This window comes from Diceros bicornis, chromosome 15 (genome assembly GCF_020826845.1).
Source record: "Diceros bicornis minor isolate mBicDic1 chromosome 15, mDicBic1.mat.cur, whole genome shotgun sequence".
Taxonomy (NCBI): domain Eukaryota; kingdom Metazoa; phylum Chordata; class Mammalia; order Perissodactyla; family Rhinocerotidae; genus Diceros; species Diceros bicornis.
This window is the reverse complement of record NC_080754.1, coordinates 27,861,785-27,880,788: the sequence shown is the minus strand read 5'-3', so window position 1 is coordinate 27,880,788 and position 19,004 is coordinate 27,861,785. Positions and strand designations below refer to the sequence as shown.

General features: G+C 48.3%; 1 protein-coding gene across 4 annotated transcripts; it reads right to left on the bottom strand.

The window, feature by feature from the left end:
• Nucleotides 1-230: 230 nt before the first annotated feature.
• LOC131414829 (palmitoyltransferase ZDHHC19-like) lies at nucleotides 231-13,546 on the bottom strand. Of its 4 annotated transcripts, XM_058556039.1 has the most exons (8): nucleotides 8,963-9,087; nucleotides 8,497-8,618; nucleotides 7,824-7,963; nucleotides 7,225-7,397; nucleotides 6,725-6,830; nucleotides 1,215-1,300; nucleotides 668-872; nucleotides 231-264 (listed from the first exon to the last, which is right to left on the bottom strand). In XM_058556039.1, exons 1-8 carry the CDS (start codon nucleotides 9,085-9,087, stop codon nucleotides 247-249), a joined length of 975 nt encoding a protein of 324 aa, XP_058412022.1. In that variant the 3' UTR covers nucleotides 231-246. The 4 variants fall into 4 exon arrangements, 1 of the variants encoding a protein (XP_058412022.1); XR_009222233.1 differs by lacking the exons at nucleotides 231-264; nucleotides 668-872; nucleotides 1,215-1,300; ... (2 more) ...; nucleotides 7,824-7,963; nucleotides 8,963-9,087 and adding an exon at nucleotides 13,239-13,546 and having other exon boundaries at nucleotides 8,591-8,618; XR_009222234.1 differs by lacking the exons at nucleotides 231-264; nucleotides 668-872; nucleotides 1,215-1,300; ... (3 more) ...; nucleotides 8,497-8,618; nucleotides 8,963-9,087 and adding exons at nucleotides 11,997-12,148; nucleotides 13,239-13,546.
• Between the last annotated feature and the right edge of the window lie 5,458 nt (nucleotides 13,547-19,004).

The following is a 19,004-nucleotide window of genomic DNA, read 5'->3' as shown; positions in this document are numbered from 1 at the left end:
GCCGCCTCTGGGGCCTGAGCAGCAGGGGCCACACTGGGCCGGCCAGCGTGGATCTAAACACAGAGTGGAGGAGGTCAGCTCTCCAAAGGTGCCGGCCCCACACTGCATGACCCACCAGCTCGGGAGCAAGAAACTGTCCAAGGTGCCACCCACCTAGGCAGAGCCAAGGGAGTGGGCAGGACCCACAGAATGTCACTGCAGGGGCCCTGTGGGCGGGGCTTGTGAATTACCTTCCCCGCAGCAGTCCTAAAGCTCCACTGCCACCTGTTTCAAACATTGAGCTTCAGGTTAAAAGTTGCCCTTAAATAAATGAATCCGCCCCCCAAAATTATTGCCCACTGGCCTAGTCTCAGTCCTCATTCATGGCTAAGGAAACTGAGGCCCAGAAAGGGTAAGGGACTGGCCCAAGGGCAACGAGCAAGTGAGTGGTGTGGTCTCTTCCCTTTGTTTCTCCAGGGACCCCTGGTGTAGTCTGCAGGCCTGTGACTCTACTTTCAACGCTCCGCTGGCCTATGATCCGCCGCCCTCGAGCTCGGAGTGTTTCAGCTTCAGCACAGCGAAAACATGGAGGGGGGCTTTCCCTAAACCTGTACAATCTTCAGATGCCCTTTCCCAACACGACGGGCGCATGCGCATGTGTGGGCACAAACACACACACACCCCTTACCTCCTGGAGGGCTGCAGCCTCACCACTCCCTGGGGGATCCTGCCCTGCTTGGTACAGATCCAGAGGTTGGACCTTGCGGCCAGACCCCAGCCCAGGGAGGGCTTCGGGAATGGGCATGGAGGGGCACGTCTGGAAGTGCAGGTTCCGCGTGGGCACCCAGTCAGGCCCCACCACTCTCTGCAGCCCAACAGCTTCGGACATGTACCTGGGGAGCAACAAGCCAGATGGAGGTGGTCGTGACCCTCCTTGCCTGGTGCCCCTCATCTTAGGCAGGACAAGGCCCAGCGCTCGGCACCACGGGGAGCTGGGGCCTGTCTCATCCAGGCTGCAATGCCCTCTACCCCATTTCTTGGGGCAAGAACCCACAGAGGCAAGGAAGTGGGGGCTCCAAATGCTCCCACAAGGCCCTGGGGAAAACCCCAAAACAATAGGAAGAATGAGCGGAAGGACCTGGGAGCTCTGCTAAGGGGCCAGGCGAGATGACCCAGCTTCACCCCACCCCACCAGCCCCAGGGCCACCACTCAGGCCTCTGGTTTGCCAACTCACTTGGGTCCCAGCGCTGCACAAAGTGTCCAATACCAGTTTTTGCCACAGCCAAGGTCGAAAGGGTTGTGTCCATGTAGGTATTGGTACTGGAGGGGGCGAGGGTTGGAAGAGGAGCTCAGATCCAGCAGGACTGGGCAGGCCGCCCCCACTGCCCTCCCTGAGCCGGTCAGCTCAGCCCAGGGCTGCAGCAAGACTCCAAGGGCGGGGAAGCCGCAAGGGTCAGCCAAGGCCTCCCCCAACCCACTTCCGAGGAGCTCTCTCCACGCGACACCTGGCCCCGCACCCCCAACTCCTGCCGCCTCAGGGATCCCGCAGCACCTGGTACCCCCTTTGGCAGCATCCTCCCCCTCTCTGTCTCCTTTGGCCACACACATCCTCCTGCTGCCTCCTTCCAAATATGCTTTCAGATCTGCCTTGTTCTATTAATAAGCTGGCCAAAGACGGATCCACACCCCGCTCCCCCTACTTCTCTGCTTTCCCACCACTCATTACTTCCAAACTTGTGCCTTCACTGAATTTCACTATTTGGAAGGGCAGTGCTTTCGGGCCCAATCATATTTCCTACCCAAACTCACATGGCCCCGGAAATCGGGGTTCAAAGTCCTGAGCGCCTAGTGCAGTAAAGGTCAAGACGAAAGTTCAAGTCCTCTCCTGGACACACTTGACCCAGCTCTCGTCCTCCCCGCCCTCCACCCACCAGCCTCATCCCCTCCTCCTCCCCAGCGCAGGCCGACTCTCACCCCGACTTCGAGAGCCCTAGCTACAAAGTGCTGGTCACGACCGAAAGGGGCCCAGGAGCACATCCGCCCACCACCACCTCTCCTGTGTCCCATGCCCCTGTCACAAAGACGTTGATCTTCAACACTATTCTCCACCAAAATGAACCAGGACCCCAGGCAGGGCAGCTGAGCCCTGGGGGAGGAAAAGTCAAGACAGCTCCAGAATGTCCCATTGTGGCCAAAACCAACACCAACCATTGTGAGAGTTTGAGTTCTGCATCCTTTAGGGTGTTTAAAGCATTTAAGGGAAACTAAAAGCTTAAAAGACTTTGATTAAATTTACATTCAAAATTTCAAATTTAGAGAAATATATTTTCATTCATGAGATGTATATGGAGCATAGGAAAATGCTGATTGTTCAGTGCTTCAAGGAATGATAGCTGTTGAAGGAATTTGTAAGAACTGACTAATACAGCAGAGCACCGTGCTCCCCCACATGGCCCCACTCAGCTGGGAACGGAAGCCAGCAGCTCTGAGCTTCCCACACTGTCCCCTCTCACTGGCTCCAGACCCGGGTCTCCTGCTCCCATTGCGAGTCTCCAACGCCCTCACCCTCCACAGGCCCAGAGCAAAGTGGGCGTCTTCTTGTCCCGTCTCCTGCCCAACTCCCTGCTGCCTCTGCTCTCTCGGTTCTTCCCCAGGGTTTATGGCATCAGGCTTCTCTCTCTCTCTCTCTCTCTCTCTCTCTCTCTCTCTCTCTCTCTTTCTCTTCCTCCCAAAGGCGCATGCATTCCTTTGTCTGCAGGTTCACTCTTTGCTCATAAATATTTTGAGGCTTCAACAATGTTCCGGGCACTGCGCTGCGGACAGAGGACACACCATGAACAACAAAGCCAGTCGTAACTTTCAGGGTGGAGAGGGCAGCTGGGGGTGGCAGAGCAGCAGGGAGCGGTGATCAGCGAGAAGAGCAGGCAGCCTAGGGCAAGACTCCACGGTGCAGGCCGAGGAGCATCAGCCAGGTGAGCAGCGGGAGCGGGACCCCGAGAGCCTGGGGCAGGGCCATGGCAGCTGTGTTCCGTTCCCCTTGGGGCTGTGTGCTGCCAGGAAAGATCAGTCTGAGGACTGCCTGCTGGCTGTGGCCTCGTGGAGAGCGCAGCATCACCGTGACAGTGAGGACAGAGGCTGAAGTGGGATGAGGAAGGTGAAGAACGATGCTAGTGAGCACAGCCAACTCTGTCAGAAACTCCGGCTGTGCCGAGGGGAGAGTATGACAGTTGGAGTGGAGGCCTGTGACGTTAACAGAGATTTGCTTTGTTTGTAAGATGAGAGAGACATGAAGACGTGGCAATGATGATGCCGAGGAACGGTAATAATAACAACAACAAAGTCTAGGACACTTACTTGTACCAGCCATTGTGCTATGTGTCTTACACATATTAACCCATGCGGCCTCCTTTTACAGATGGGGAAACTGAGGCACCAGGTGGCCAAGCAGTACTCCTAAGATCTCCATGCTGGTACGTTGTGGAGCTGGCAAGTGAATTTACATGGTCTGGCTCCAGAGCCCTTACTATGAACCACTAAGCAAGTGGCCCCAGCAGAAGCTGCGGTCAGGGGAAGCAGGCGGGAAGGGAACGAAGTGGAGGTGTGTGAAGGATGCCTGAAATGGGATCTGCAGGTGATGGGAAAGAGCCCTGCCTGGTGAATCACAGAGTGCAGACCCCAGTCGGGCTTCTTAAGGCTGGAGTCCCCGGACTGGAAGAACCCCATGCGGAGCAGTGCAGGGGGCGCAGGGGTTAGGTCCCGACCCGAGGCTGAAGAACCATAGGATGTGGGAAGGGACAGTGCTGCCCAAGAGAGGCTGAAATGATGGACTGAGGATGGAGAGAGAAGGCATGCAGACAACAGGGGGCTGATGAGGAAGGGATGAGCAGAGGCGTCACACGGGAGCTGTGAACCAAATACGGGGGGAGCGATGGAGTGGTGATGGGAAGGATGGGAGGAGGTGGGCACAGAGGGCTCCTCTGTCCTTTCAGCTGCCTCGGTGTCTCCAGCCCCTCCCTCATCACTGTGGCCCACTACAGTCTTCCTAAAAAAGCCTTTACTCAAGTCCCTGTCCTGCTGAAGGAAACCCACGGCAAGGAGCTCCACTTTTACCACTCCACCTGCCACTGTAGCGGAGGGCCGAGACAGTGCAGGAAGACAAGAAAAAGAAATAAAGCCAGACACGCTGGAAAGGGGGAAATGAAACTGTCCTTATTCACAGATGACATGAATTTTGAGGTAGAATCAACAAAAAGGCTACTAGAACTTATAAGTCAATCCAGAAAAATTCCAAGATCCGAGACAAACATACAAAAGTCCACTGTATTTTCTAACAATAGTAAGCAAATGTAAATTCAATTTTGCAAAAAATTTATAAGAGCACAAAAAACAAGGAAATACTTAGAAAACATCTAACACAAGGTATGCAAGCTGTATATGCTGAAAACTACACAACACTAAGGAAAGACATCAAAGAAGACCTGAATATGGAGAGGTATCCCATTTTCGTGGATTAAAAGATCAATACTGTTAAAAGGTCCATTTTCCAAAGCGGTCTACAGGTTCAATGCAATCCAAGTGAAAATCTCAGCAAACTTAGTTCTAGCAATTGACAAGGTGATTCTTAATTTATATGGAGAATCAAAGGAACTAGGATAGCCACAAGAACTCTGAAAAAAAGAACAAAGTTGGAGATGTCACATTGTGTCATTTCAAGACTTCATAGAAAGCTACCAGTGAAGACAGTGTGGTAGTGGCAAAAAAAGAGACAGTTCAGAAATACACCCACATCTATATAGTCAATTGATTTTTGAGGAATGTGCAAAGACAACTCAACAGAAAAAGGACTGTCTTTTCAACAAATGCTCTTGGAACAACCCACACGCAAAACTATAAGTCTTGACTCATACCCTGCTTCATAACCAAAATTTAACCCAAAATGAATAGGAGGCCTAAAGAGAAAACCTAAAACTATAAAGCTTCTAGAAGAAAACATAGGAGAAAATCTTGGTGACCTCGGTTTAGGCAAAGATTTCTTAATTACAACACCAAAACACAAGCCATTGAAGACAAAACTGAAAACGCACTTGATCCAAATCGAACACTTCTGATCTTGGACAAACACTGGCAAGAAAATAAGGCCAAAGGCTGGGAAAAGACTGCAAAACACGTAGCTGAATCTAGCAGATAGAAAGAACTCTTTAAATCTAATACTAAGAAAACAACATAATTTTTTGAATGGGCAAACGATTGGAACAGACATTTAATCAAAGATATACAGATGGCAAATAAGAGCATGAAAGGATGCTCAACAGCATTAGTCACTAGGAAGATGCAAATTCAAACCACAATGAGATACCACTACACGTTTCTTAGACTAGCTACAACGGAAAATCAGAAAACAAAATGGTGACAATGCCAAATGTTAATGAGGATGCAGAAGCAACTGGATTTCCCATGCACTGCTTGTGGGAATGCAAAAGGGTACAGCCATTTTGGAAGACAATTTGGCACTTTCTTATCAAGTTAAACATTCAGTTACTATCTAACCCAGCAGCGCCACTCTTAAGAATTGACTCAAAGAAATGAAAACTTATCTTCCCATGCCTGTACACGAATGTTTATAGCCACTTTCTTTATGATCACCAAAACCCAGAAACAACCCAAATATCCTTCCGTTGGCAAATGGATAAGTAAGCTGTGGTACATCCATATGAGGGAATAGTACACAGCAAGAGAAAGGAGGAAAGAACTCCTACGGGCAGCAACGTGGAGGAATCTCAAACGCATTATGCTAAGTGCAAGACACCAGACTCAAAAGGCTATGACTTCATCCACACGAGACTCTGGACAAGGAAAGACAAGAGGGATAGAAGACAAATCAGTGGTTGCCAGGGGCAACAAGTATGGGGAGAAACCCACTACAAAAGGGGCTTCAGAGAAGTGTGGGGGGTGATGGAACTGTTCTAAATCTTAATTATGGAGGTGGTTGCAGGACTGTATGCATTTGTCAAAACTCCTATAACTGGGCACTAAAAATGGGTGAATTTTACTCCATGTTAAAAAAAAAAAACAAAACCTGTCCTGGCTTCCAGGTTTCCACCGCACCAAGAGAAGGCTCCAGCTGACTTTCGTGCCTTTTCCATCTGGCCCGAGCCCAGCAGTCCACTTGATTTCCCATCCACTTTCTGCTCCAATTACAACTGTCCCCTCAGCATCCTCAACATTCCACAAACTTTCCGGCTTCCCTGCCTTTTTGCAAGCTCTGCCCCTCACCTGCAACGCCCTTCGCTCTGCCTTCTGCCCCCAAACCCTCTACACCGCGGTCCTCTCTGAACTCTCCATTCCCTCTGAGTCTGCGCTGCACTGCACAGCACAGGGCAGGCCCCTCTCTCAATGTGCACGGGCGAAGGGCGGGAGATTCTCTGACTTCAGGGGCCTTATCAACAGGAGCGCAGGATGTGGCCTTCCTCACCTCCATGCCCAGCCTTCAAAATAACGGATGCGCTGCATAGCACTCACTAGGCCTTCGAAGCAGTGCACCTGGGAGGGAGAGGGACCCCCGAGCCCCTAGAGGAGGTGAGATCTGAGCTGAATCTGGGCCTCAAGGCCTCACGAGGCACCTTCAAGGGAGGTCAGGCCATGAGGACCAGGGCGGGGGAGAAAGGGCGGAAAGTGTGGAGGTCCTGAAGGCCCAAGGTGACCGCCCAGAGACCGCTTTCGTGGCGGCCCCGGAGACCCGCGTACCTTGTCCTCGTAGGAGCGCTGGGCGGTGCTCACCGACCTGGCCTTCATCAGCAGAAGCACCAAGAGAGGCACCAGGAAGCCGGCAGCGGGGACCACTACGACGATGCTGCCCACGAGCTAAGGAGCTGCGCCCGCAATGGACCTCCCGGGCCCGGACCCTCACCCCAACTCCGGCCCTGACAGACCCGCGCACGACCAGCCAGTCCATCCTCTCCCCACCCACCAACCCCTGGTAAACCTCACCCCCCCCCTGCCAACCTGGTCTCGTGCCACCCTCAGCGTCCTCCATCCAAGACCCCGCTAGATTGCCCACGCACCGCAGTGCCTCCTAGCCCCACCCTTCGCCTGGACCCTACCACCCTCCCCTGGTCCAGACTGGTCCTCCCCAGGGGGTTTCTCTGTAACCCCGCCCACCACTCGCCCGCCCCCGGGACCCCGCCCTCCGGCTGTCCTCGCCCTGCCCACAGCTCGCCAAGTGGACCCTGCAGCCTGGTGGATACGCGATGACCTTGTCAATGGAGAAGGGCAGGTGGGTGGTGCGCAGGAGGAAGACCATGCAGGTGACAAGCATGGAGCCCAAGTACAAGCATAGGCACAGGAGGAGCAGGATGAACAAGCCCAAGTTCCGGTGACCTATGCAATTGTTCACCCACCTGCAGTGGTGGTCGAAGTCCTGAGCGAGAGGGAGAGGGGACAGCGTTCTGGACACCAGAAGAGGACAGGTCAAGCTCCCCGGGCCAGGCCTACAGCCAGCCGTGGGGCCCTTGGGCATCTAGTGTCAGCCAGCCCTGGGGTAGGACAGGGGTGCCTTTCCTCCCCTTGGCTTGACCAGGCTCAGCATAGATGTCGATGCTCCTGGGCGTGTCAGCACCTGGGTCGGCAGGGGCCAGCCTCCCAGGACAGGTGCAGGCAGGGAGGCAGTGAGCTGCATGAGTGACCAAGAGTGGCTGGGAGTTACTGCCACCCTTGGCCTTAGCAGTCCCGGAAGTGGTTTGAGGTCTGCTACTGGTCCCCTGTGCAAGTGGGCCTCCTGGTCCCAGGCAGGTGCAGAGCGGGTGGGGGTGTGGGCCAGAAGGGGGCAGATGAGAGGGGCGCTCACCTCCACACAGATGTTGCACCAGGGGCAGTGGTAGGTCCGCGGCGGGCGGTGGAAGCAGCACTGTGGGCACCACTGCAGGCGGAAGGCTATATGCTTCGCCCAAACCACACGCACCATCCTGGGGCCCTGTTCGTTGGAGCCTGGCATGGGAAGAGGATTGGGCAGCGGCAGGAGCCCTTCGTCACACTGCTGCTGCCGGGGTGAGGGCCGCCCCGCAGCATCACTGGCCTAGGCAAGGAGGTGTGCAGGGGAATCCTAGTCCGCACTGAGGAAGCTGACCAAACTCAGAGAGGCTGGCAGTCCAAGGGAAGGTAGACGTCCAGCCAGAGGACTTCTGTGAGAACGCAGGCCTTTGGAACTGTCAGTGATGTAAGGAGTGTGTGCAGTGGGAAGGAAGAAGACACAACTGAGTGGTTGCCAAGAGCTGGCTTCTCTTCCCAGCCTGCCCTGGCCCTGCCTCCAAGGCAACTGGAAAGCCTCCAGAATCCTGTTGTACCGCATCTCGGTGGCTTGGGAAATGAAGCAACAGAAGCAGGGCCCAAGTGAAGGGGATGTGGGGTGACGGGGTCTTGAGGCCCGAGGAGGGGACAAGGGAGGAGCACTTTAGGAATCTTCCCTGCACGCAGGACCCTTTAGGGTGCTACCTCCTTCTCCCAGGGGCCCGAGAGCTCACCTTGGTGCAAGATACCAGGGTCGGAGATGTTTAGAAACATGAGAATGCCGAAGGTGAGGACGAAGAGGGGTCCTGTGACAACAGGAAAGGCCCACTCCCCATTCTGGGCCAGCCATCTGCAACTGAGACCAGAGCAGGACTCAGCGCTGATCCTGGAGTCCCAAAGCTCCGCGCGGGACTCACTCCACCTGGTCCGGACTCACAGACCTCAAAGCCTGCTCTAAATAGCCAGGGCGGTGACAGACCCAGAGAGGCTCCACCAAATGTCACCCAATACTCCTAGCCACCAACAGCTCCCAAAGGCACCAAGCACTCTATGCCTCTGTGCCTTTGCACATTGGTTCCCACTGCCTAGAATATCCTCCCTTCCCTGACGCCTCTTCTGCACTTCCCCTGTCCGGACTCTCATGATCTGTCTTCCTTTCTGACTCTGTAAGAAACCTGCCGGCTTGTGTGGGAGACTCACGGGAAACCAAAGAAGAGTCCGCTGACAGCGACCAGCAGGACTCCACTGAAGGCAGCGAGCAGGCTCGGGACGAGCCAGGGAATTGGGACCTGAGGCGGGGGATGGCGCCCCTTCGTGAGGGGCATGCCATCCTCCCAGAGCTGCATGGCCGGACATCTGGTGCCCACAGGCTCCCTCCCTGATACTGGCTCCGAGAGCCCTATGTTCCCAGCGAACGCTGAGGCCATAGTGAGCTCAGAAGCCTCAGCCCAGGGTGGAAGGCAAGAAGTCCCAGTGTGACATCACAGAGGATGAGGAGAATGTGGACTAGGGGCTCTGCAGCCTGTGACTGTCACTTCCCACAGCAACCACCCCACCCCCACCCGTGCTGGGGACTGAGAGGTCCTGCCCCTGTGAGCTTGGCTTGCACACCACATGAGATTACACAAACACATGGGGAGAAGGAGGTGATTCCAATCTCCCTCTCAGGCAAAGTGCCAATAGAAGCCAACAGTGCTCATTGCTCATCTGTCTGCAGTTTTTCCTTTGGACTCTTCTAAAATTATACTTTGGGGGAGGGGGCAGCAAAATAATTTCGCAGGCTTCCTCTTTCCAGGCTTTTCATGACACAATTCTGGTCGATGAGATATAAGTGGATGTGTGTTCAGGGTTTCTAGAACAGCTTTTGCCTTCCTGATAAAGGGAGAAAGGACACAGGTGGCACAGCTCTGTTCCTTCTTCCTGTCTTGAACCTAGATGTGCTGGCCCGGGGGGCCCCTTTGACCCGTTAGCCAGCCCCTCAACAAGCTACACAGACAACATGTGAGGACCTTGTTGAGTCACTGCCCCAGCCTTGACTCCTTCCCCCTGAGCTGCGTATTATTTGAGAAAATAACTGGCTTCTCTCTTACGTGCAGCTGACAGTTGTCATTCGTTTTAGCCACTGAGCGTCTGAGCCCCTCTGTGTTTGGAAGATTCCCCCAACTGGGACCCAGGGGCCACCAATGAGCCTCAGAGCATCTACCACCGACCGACTGGGGAGTCTTGGCCGACAGGCAGCCACCGCACTCATTTTCAGAGCTCCTGCGTGTTGAAGTGTAGTGGCCATTTTGGAGGTCACTTCAATTTCAACAGTGATTGTATTACTCGTGGACATGGGCCAAATATGTATTTCCAAGGTTCCTGCTTTGCTTTAAAAGCTTAGGCTGATAGTGAATGGGAGTAATTGAACTAGAACATTCTGAGAAAGTTAATTTGATTGAAAACAGAGAGCAGGGGACGGACCTGTGGCGTAGTGGTTAAGTTCGACGTGCTCTGCTTCGTCGGCCCAGGCTTTGCGGGTTCGGATGCCGTGCACAGACCTACACCGCCTGTCAGCCTGACTGTGGTGTCGACCCACATGCAAAAGAGAGGAAGAATGACACAGTTCTTCGCCCAGGGCTAATCTTCCTCAATCAAAAAAAAAGAGGCAGATTGGCAACGGATGTCAGCTCAGTGTGAATCTTCCTCAGAACAAAAAGAAGACAGCACAAGTCCCTCATCAACTCACAATGATTGTTACTTTTAGTTTCTTGTCTATAGAAATGTTATGTTTCTTCCTGATGTTCAAATTAAGAGGTTGAAATCCATGTAGAAGAATATTGTCTTATAATTTGCTTGATAAAATTATATTTTAAAAACTAAAGTTTAAAGCTTTAGAATTTTCATTTGTCAGAATTTTGTATAACTCTATATTTCTATGCACATTTAAAATACGTACATACAGAGAGATATTAAAAACTTTTAAAGGTATATGTATAACAGAGAGAAAGAATTGGTAGCCTGCAAGAGAAATGACCTTTGAATAACAGTCTGTTGTCAACACGATACAGTAAAAAGTCCTTATTTGCTTTCTGCCTATTCCACCCAGTGGTAGACAGTCATTATCTCAGCGAAAACCTAAGTGAGTCATCTGAACGGGGTCTATTCACGTACATGCTTTTTTGCTGTTTTGAGACATGTTATCACCATAGACAAATCTAAACAAATTAGTAGAATGATAGGAGAGTCCTCACTTCTAACAAAAACGGAAAATGCTGAATGTTTGTCATGGTACCTTCTGCTATACCATGTAAAGGGCTGCTAGTCTGATGAATAACACGGCCAACACTACGACCCTTTCTTATCCTCAGGCACCTGGACTCATATAGAGCAACAGCTCTCTGATGTTGCTGTTTTCTGACGCTGAGCTCCAAATTCAGAAGAACAAAATTGACCCTGTGTCTTTTTGGCTGCTAGGTACACCACAGGCTGGCTCCGCCATCTCAGAACCCATGACACGGCACTCTCAAGCATCAAAGAATGTGAAAAACATAGAGATAGAACGAGCGTGCTCCATATTTTCTTCGTGTGCTCAATGACATTCTAAGCACTGCCTTACTTATTGGGCCCACATTGTGGGGTAAACTGATAAATTAGAAAGATGATTTCATGTCGGTTTTCTATTGGTAAAGTCTTATCAATGTGAATAAGTTTTCACTAATTTGGATCCTCTTGCAGAGTCAGGAAGAGCACATTCCAAGTCAAGTGCACGGCCCAACACAGAGACTGTCAACAAACTGGCCTCTAAGAATATATATATATTTTTTTTTGGAGAGGAAGATCAGCCCTGTGCTAACATTTGCCAATCCTCCTTTTTTTATTTTTATTTATTTTTTTGCTGAGGAAGACTGGTCCTGGGCCACATCCGTGCCCGACTCCCTCCACTTTATATGGGACGCCGCCACAGCACGGCTTGCCAAGCGGTGCGTCGGTGCGTGCCCGGGATCCGAACCGGCGAACCCTGGGCCGCCGCAGCAGAGCGCACGCACTCGACCGCTTGTGCCACCGGGCCGGCCCCATAAGAATATTTTATTCCTTGGTTTACAACACTTATGTCAATTGGCAGCCATTGTGGCACACGCTTTACATAACAGATTCCTCAGTCTTTTCACTGCCCATTAATCCATTTTCTCCTCAGATTAATTACCAGTTAAGTCTTCATGGAACAATTACAGGGACCCATGCACTTATGTACCTCACCTCCATAGAGATTCCACTCTCCTCCATCTGATAATGTTGGCCTGTGTAAGAAGTTGCCCTGCCTTGTCATCAACACATGCTTTCTCTGCTCCCTTCATTTTTGCCTGAAGGTCCCTGCCAGAAGCTACTGGCCAGAGATTAGGTCTTCTGGAAGAAAATCAGAGAGGTGCAGCCTGAGAGAGGGATACAGAGAACAGATCCATGCTTACAGCCTTCCTAGAAGAAGCTGATGTGCCCACCAGAGCACACACCGGGGGGATCTGACACTCGGGACTCCAGGACTCCAGGGTCCAGCAACAGATGACTTGAGGAACACAGATTGTTGAGCCTGGGTTGACAGAAAGAGAATTCACAACATATGACTGAGTGACGCCCATGAGGGAAATCTGACGGTGCCTATTTGTTTCAGAATTTGTGGCTTCTTGTTTCAGAATTCTGTGGACCAGTTTGACTGTTTTCTTTTCTGATGAGCATACAATAAGGTCCCTTTTTATACTTTGTGTTCCGTCTCCAAACCCTGAATTTCACAAGCTATGATCATGACTATGACAATGGTCAAACTTAGCTGACTATTGCTGTTTAATTTAAATCTTTCCTTGATTGACATATTCATCCAAAATATATGGAAAGAACGATCCTTTTTGAAAGAGCAAAAATACTTCTTCACCTGGGCCCACCTATCAGAATCCGGGCACAGATGATAAGAGTTCCTCCACACTATCACGGTGAGGCTGAATATGGAAAGCTGTGAGTTACAGCTGGAATTACAAGCTAATTAATTCTCAGGAAAACTTTACAATCATGCCCTAATAAGTGGAATCCAGGGGAGTGCTTTTGCACAAATTGAAGCCTGGGACTATTCCAGCTGCCCTGTGAACCTTCTGGGAAACATTTAAACTGTGATGTATAGAGAGCTCCACTTGTTAGTGTCATGATAACTCTACAGGAACTTGAACATACATTTACACACAGACACTCAGGAGGCTGCTTAGATACACACAGTGCCTTTACTGAGTCCCTGTACTGATCACGGCAATGTCATTATTGTCAAAGTTTCCATAAGAACTAGTTCTCTTACCTAATTGAATACATCAAATCTGTTATCATGCCCATGACTGAAATGTCACTTCTAAAAATAAATTTCATTCAATTAGCGATGACCAGCCCACAATGAGGGAACGAGAAGTATACCTTATAAGTAGAAACATGCTAAAAATCCCTCCCAGAAAAATGGTACCTGTCCACTGGCTTTATAGACGGCACGTCAGGAACATTGGACAGCGTGGGGCTCTCAGAGAACACCTGGAGGTTTCTCACTACATGCCTGTAGCGACCGGCAGCAAAACCTGGAGGAGAAAGCACACTTGATCTCGACCTTGGAATACACAAGAAGATAGGTTCAGCAAAAAACTATATCTGGAATTTGGGAAGCATCTAAGTGACTCTCCAGGCAGAGTTTAATTCTCTAGTCTTAGGGTCTTACAGCTCTAGATCTCTGGCCAGAAATCAAGGAGGTCTTTGGGTGTCTTTTACTTACACCTCTTCCTATTTGACATAAACAAAAGAGCCCAAACAGAACACGACATGCACAAGTTGAAAGCCCAGGTCCTCCCAGCACATGCGCTGCCACCGCTGCCCTGGTCGCCGTGAGGTTTCGTTTCGATATCCTTGCCTAAGGGAGGAAACAGGCATAAACAAACAATATCAATGTGTGTAAAAATATAGCTGCTAATTGTGACTGTGTATGTCTTCTAAAGATTAATTTACATTCATGATAATTTCCTAATTATTCCTAATTTCCACTTCCTATAAAAACTGTAAAGAGGTAACATGTTCAATTAATGATATTGTCAAAACAATACAAAACAAAATACCACAGCTGAGATGGAACTTGAAACATTCGCTCAGTGAAAAAGAGGTATTGGAGAAAGTTGTGTGAAAACCCGGTCTGGGACATTTTGCCTGTGATAAATCGCTAGCTGCTCCTGGGGAACAACTAGTGTGCTTGATCAAATCTGGTAGATTTTAATCAGATTAAGATTTCTTCTACGCAGTTACCAAGAGGACCCAGCCAACCGTCCATCAGAGGTCACATTGTCTTGAACAAGACATTTATTTGACCCCTTTCCTTCTTTTTCTTTCGTTCTTTTCTTTCTTTCATTTCCTTCCTCCCTCTCTCTCTCTTTCTCTCTCTCATTCTCTCTTCCTTTCTTCCTATTAATGTCTTTGAGAGAACTCTTCGAATTGGACTGCTTAGACTCCTCTGTCCTCGCAGCAAGATTGAAACGAAACCTGCACGCATGCTTGTAGCCAATTTGTAGAAAAAGTTGTACTGTCTACAATAATTAGACACCACAACCTCCTGGTTTTCCTCCTCCTTTATTTGCTGCTCTACCTGAGTCTCCTTTGCTGATGCTCCCTCCTCTCTGACCTCTAAATATTAGAGCACCCGGTGCTCTTCTCCACCTCTGCTTCACTTCCTAGACCATCTCATGTGGTCCATAGCTTAACTACTCTCCATCTGCTTTCAGTTCCCAAATTAGTATCTCCAGCCCTGTCATCTCCCCTGAACTCCAGACTCATCCTTCCACCTGCTCAGACAACATCTGCACTTGGTGTCTAACAGGCATCTCACATTTCACCTTTCCAGAGTGAATCCCTGGATTCCTTACTCCAGAAACCTACTCCTCCCTCAGTGCTGTACGTCCCAGGAATTAGGACCATCATTCACCCTCCTGTTCAGATCAAACCCTTAGAGTCACCTGACTCCTGTCTCTATCTCACATCCCACCTCCAGTCCATCAGCTCGACATTCAAAACAAAATCTCACGAGTCCAAGCCATCACCTTCTCTTGCTTGGATATTGCAATACCTTCCTAAGTGACCCGTGCCTCTTCCTCCCTTGAACCTTAATAGATTCTGCTGCAAATAGTAGCCAGTGCTCCTTATAAAGCTTAGATCACGGCCTCTGCTCAGAAGCCTCCAATTGCTTCCCGGCTCACTCCCGGTAAAGTCCGCACTCCTTACTGTGGCCTTCAGGCCCTCCCTCATCTGGCCCCACTCACTTCCTGACCTCATCCCTAACTGAGTGTTAGGAATGCTCACTCCATGCCAACAGGCACACAGCATTCCCCGCTACAAATATTCACAGAGCTGGCTCCCTCACTGCACGGAGTTCTTTGTTCAAGGGGTGCCGTCTGCCATTATCCACATGCCTGCATCTCCTATGACACCCTTAGAATAGATTCCTAACTGTTGGATTTGGGTCAATGAATGTGAACATTTGAAACTTCTTTTGCATAGTTTGCAAGATGCTTTCCTGAAAGTTTGCACACGTTTATACTACCATTGTGAGCATCCCCATGCCATAAGACTAAGATTATAATTAAATATTCACATAAAATAGTTTCACCAGTTTTATAGATGACAAATGATATGCTGATCTTTTCATTTATATCTTCTTAAATTACTTATGAAATTAAATATTTTCATACACCTGTAGGTCATTTTATTCTAGTTGTTTTGTTAATTGCCCTTTTATATCTTTTAGCACTCACATTTCAAGTTTATATCTTGGGGTATTTTTCTTTTCTTTATGTGGTAAATAAACATAACATAAAATTTACCATTTTAACCATTTTTAAATGAGCAGTTCTGTGGCATTACGTTCATTCACATTGCTATGTGACAATCACTACTATTCATTCCAGAACTTTTTCATCATTCCAAACAGAAACTCTGTACCCATTAAATAATGACTCCTCATTCTCCACTACCTCCAGCCCCTGATAAGCACTGTTCTGCTTTCTGACTCTATGAATTTGACTACTCTAGGTACCTCATACAAGTGCAATCATAGGATATCTGTCTTTTTGCGTATGGTTTACTCCACTTAGCATAATGTCCTCAAGATTCGTCTCTGACATTTAGCAGTCCTGAAAGTTGGTATGTTGTAGCGTGTATCAGAACTTCCTTCCTTTTCAAGGCCCAATAATATTTCGTTGTATGCATATGCCATATTTTCTTTATCCATTCATCTGTTGTTGGACATTTAGGTCCTTTCCACCTTCTGGCGATCGTGAGTAAAGCTGCTATGAACAAGAGGGTAGAAATATCTATTCAAGTCCCTGCTTTCAATTCTTTGGGGTACATAGCCAGAAGCGGAAGATCTGGATCGTATGGTAATTCTATGTTTAATTTTTTGAGGAACGGCCATATGATTTTCCACAGCAGCTGCACCATTTTACATTCTTGTCAGCAATGTGCAAGGGTTCCAATTTCTCCACATCCTTGCTAACACTTTCTGTTTTCTTCTGTTGCTGTTTTATAACATCTATCCTAATGGGTATCAAGTGGTATCTCATTGTGCTTTTGATGGAAGTGTTGGGTTTTTATTTCTGATTTACAGGAGCTCCTTTCTTTAAAACTTTTGGCACTGTTTATTGCAAATATATTCCTGGTTTGTTCTTTGCCTTTTAATTTTGTGTGCGATTTTGAATATCAGGTTTTGTTGTTTTTCTGTAATCAAATCTATTGATATTTCCCTAGCATCATCTTACCTTTCTTCTAAGTCTTTCCCTCTCCTTCTGTCTGATAAATATTTACCTATACTTCTTATTTTCTTTGTCATTTAAATCTTTAATCTATCTGACATTCAGGTAGTGGTAAGACATAAGGTAAAGGTCTAATCGTGTATGTCACTCATGTCATCACAGTAAATTGTTCCAGCATCATTTATCAAGTAAGCTTTCCTTTTCCTCTTACAACAGTTACTAAGTTCTTCATATATGCTAAGATCTGTGGGTGGCCCTGTGAGGTGCCTCCCAGACCCCAGTCCTGGAAGGCAGAATCTATCCCCCAGCTGCTGGAAGACAGCCTCTGCTTTGAGGGTAGCCTCCTCGAAAGGAAATTGCCTCACCCAAGGTCCCGCCTCCTTCAGGGGCAGTTTGTTTGCATCCAGGGACTGGTCAACAGGAGAGTTTCAAGGCCCAGCCACTTTGCCCCAGTGCAGGACAATCCTGAAGGGCCATCCCAGCCCCCATGTGACCTCTGGATTGCCTGAGGCTTTTGTGGGGCCCTTACCACAGATGGACTGCTCCCTCTGCTCAGGCCCGCTTCCTTCCCTTCCCTTCCCTTCCCTTCCACAGGTGTTGATCCCAAAATCATTGCCTAATAAACATTCTGCAGGCTACTCTTTAGAATCTGTTTGTGGACTTCTCTTTCATTAATTTACTGAAATTAGCACCATGTACTTCGGTGTTTGTAGTTTTAGAATTCAGGGGCCTTTTTGCGTTCCTAGTTGTCAACCTCTGAATCCCTAAAGTTAGCATGTTACGTAGTAAACAAAAACACCAGAACGCAAAAATATTCACTCATGAACAAGAAATGAGGCCCCACCCAAACGTCACCTTTCACTCAAAAGTAGCATCTTCATTTCCCATCTCAACTGCAATGTAAAACAATGCCAAGTGCAGGTATAATGAAAACTTACTGCAAAGTGACATTTAAAATCTTGCTAAAGAAGCAGAATTTAATGATGTTTATAGAAGTGATATTAGAATACCATTGAAGTCACCCAAACGGCCATGAACCGATAAGGAGCTAGTCTAAAACAGCTAAACATTGAAGAAGGGACAACATGGCAGGCTCTTCAGAAAAGAATGGCCTATGGCTTCCCTGGTAAATTCTCAACACATTACAGAATGAACACTCATCCTTCTCAAATTCTTCCGAAAAACAGAAGAAGGAAGACTTTATCCAATTCATTCTAGCAAGTCAGTATCCCCATAACACCAAAGCCAGATGAAGACATGACACACATAGAAACTGCAGACCAGTATCCTTCATGGATATAGATGCAAAAACCCTCAACAAAATACTGGAGAACTGAAACCGGGGCATATTAAAGGATTACACACCAGGATCAAGTAAGATTTAGCCCAAGAACGCAAGAGTGGTTCAACACACAAAAGTCAATCAACGTACTACACCATATTAATAGAGTGCAGCGAAAACACAGCATGATCATCTCAATGGCGAATAAGCATTTGGCAAAATCCAACACCCCTCTGTGATTAAGACGCTCACACACCAGGGATGGAAGGGAACTTCTTCAACCCAATAAAGGGCATTGATGAACACCCCACAGTTAAATTGTACTTGATGTCAGAAGGACTGAAAGCTTTCCCCGTAAGATCAGGAACAAGACAAGTGTGCTTGCTTTTGCCATTTCCATTTAACACTGTGCTGCAAGTTCTAGCCAGAGCAGTTAGGCAAGAAAAACAAACAAAAGCATCCACACTGGAAAGGAAGAAGTAAAACTATATCCATTTGCAGATGACATGATCTTGTATATAGAAAACCCTAAACAATACACACACACCCACACCCACCCACCCACACACGCATACACACACACACACAGAGCTAACAAATGAGCTCAGCGAAGTAGCAACATTATTCATAGTAGCCAAAAACAGGGAAACAACTCACATGTCCATTAGATGATGAGTAGATAAAACAAAATATGACATATCCGTATGACAGACTATTATTCAGCCATGAGAAGGAGTGAAGTACTGATACATACTATGACATGAATAAACCTTGAAAACATGCTAAATGAAAGAAGTCAGATGCAAAAGGCCACATATTGTATGATTCTCTTTAGATGTACCATCCACAAGAGACAAAACCGTTGAGACAGAAAGTAGATTAGTGGTTGCCAGGGGATGGGAGGAAGGAGGAATTGGGAAGTATGAGGCTTCTTTTTGGGATGATGGAAATATTCTGCAATTAGATTAATGGAGATAGTTGTACAACATTACAAATACGTTAAAAACCTCTGATTTATGCACTTTAAAGAAGAAAATGCTGAATTTTATGTTATGTGAATTTTATCTCAATAAGAATTTGTTGAAAAGAGAGAGCACGGCTTTTAAACATCAAATGATTGAGGAGTCCTGGGGAAAACACGGTGAATCTCAGGTTTCTTTTGCGTATT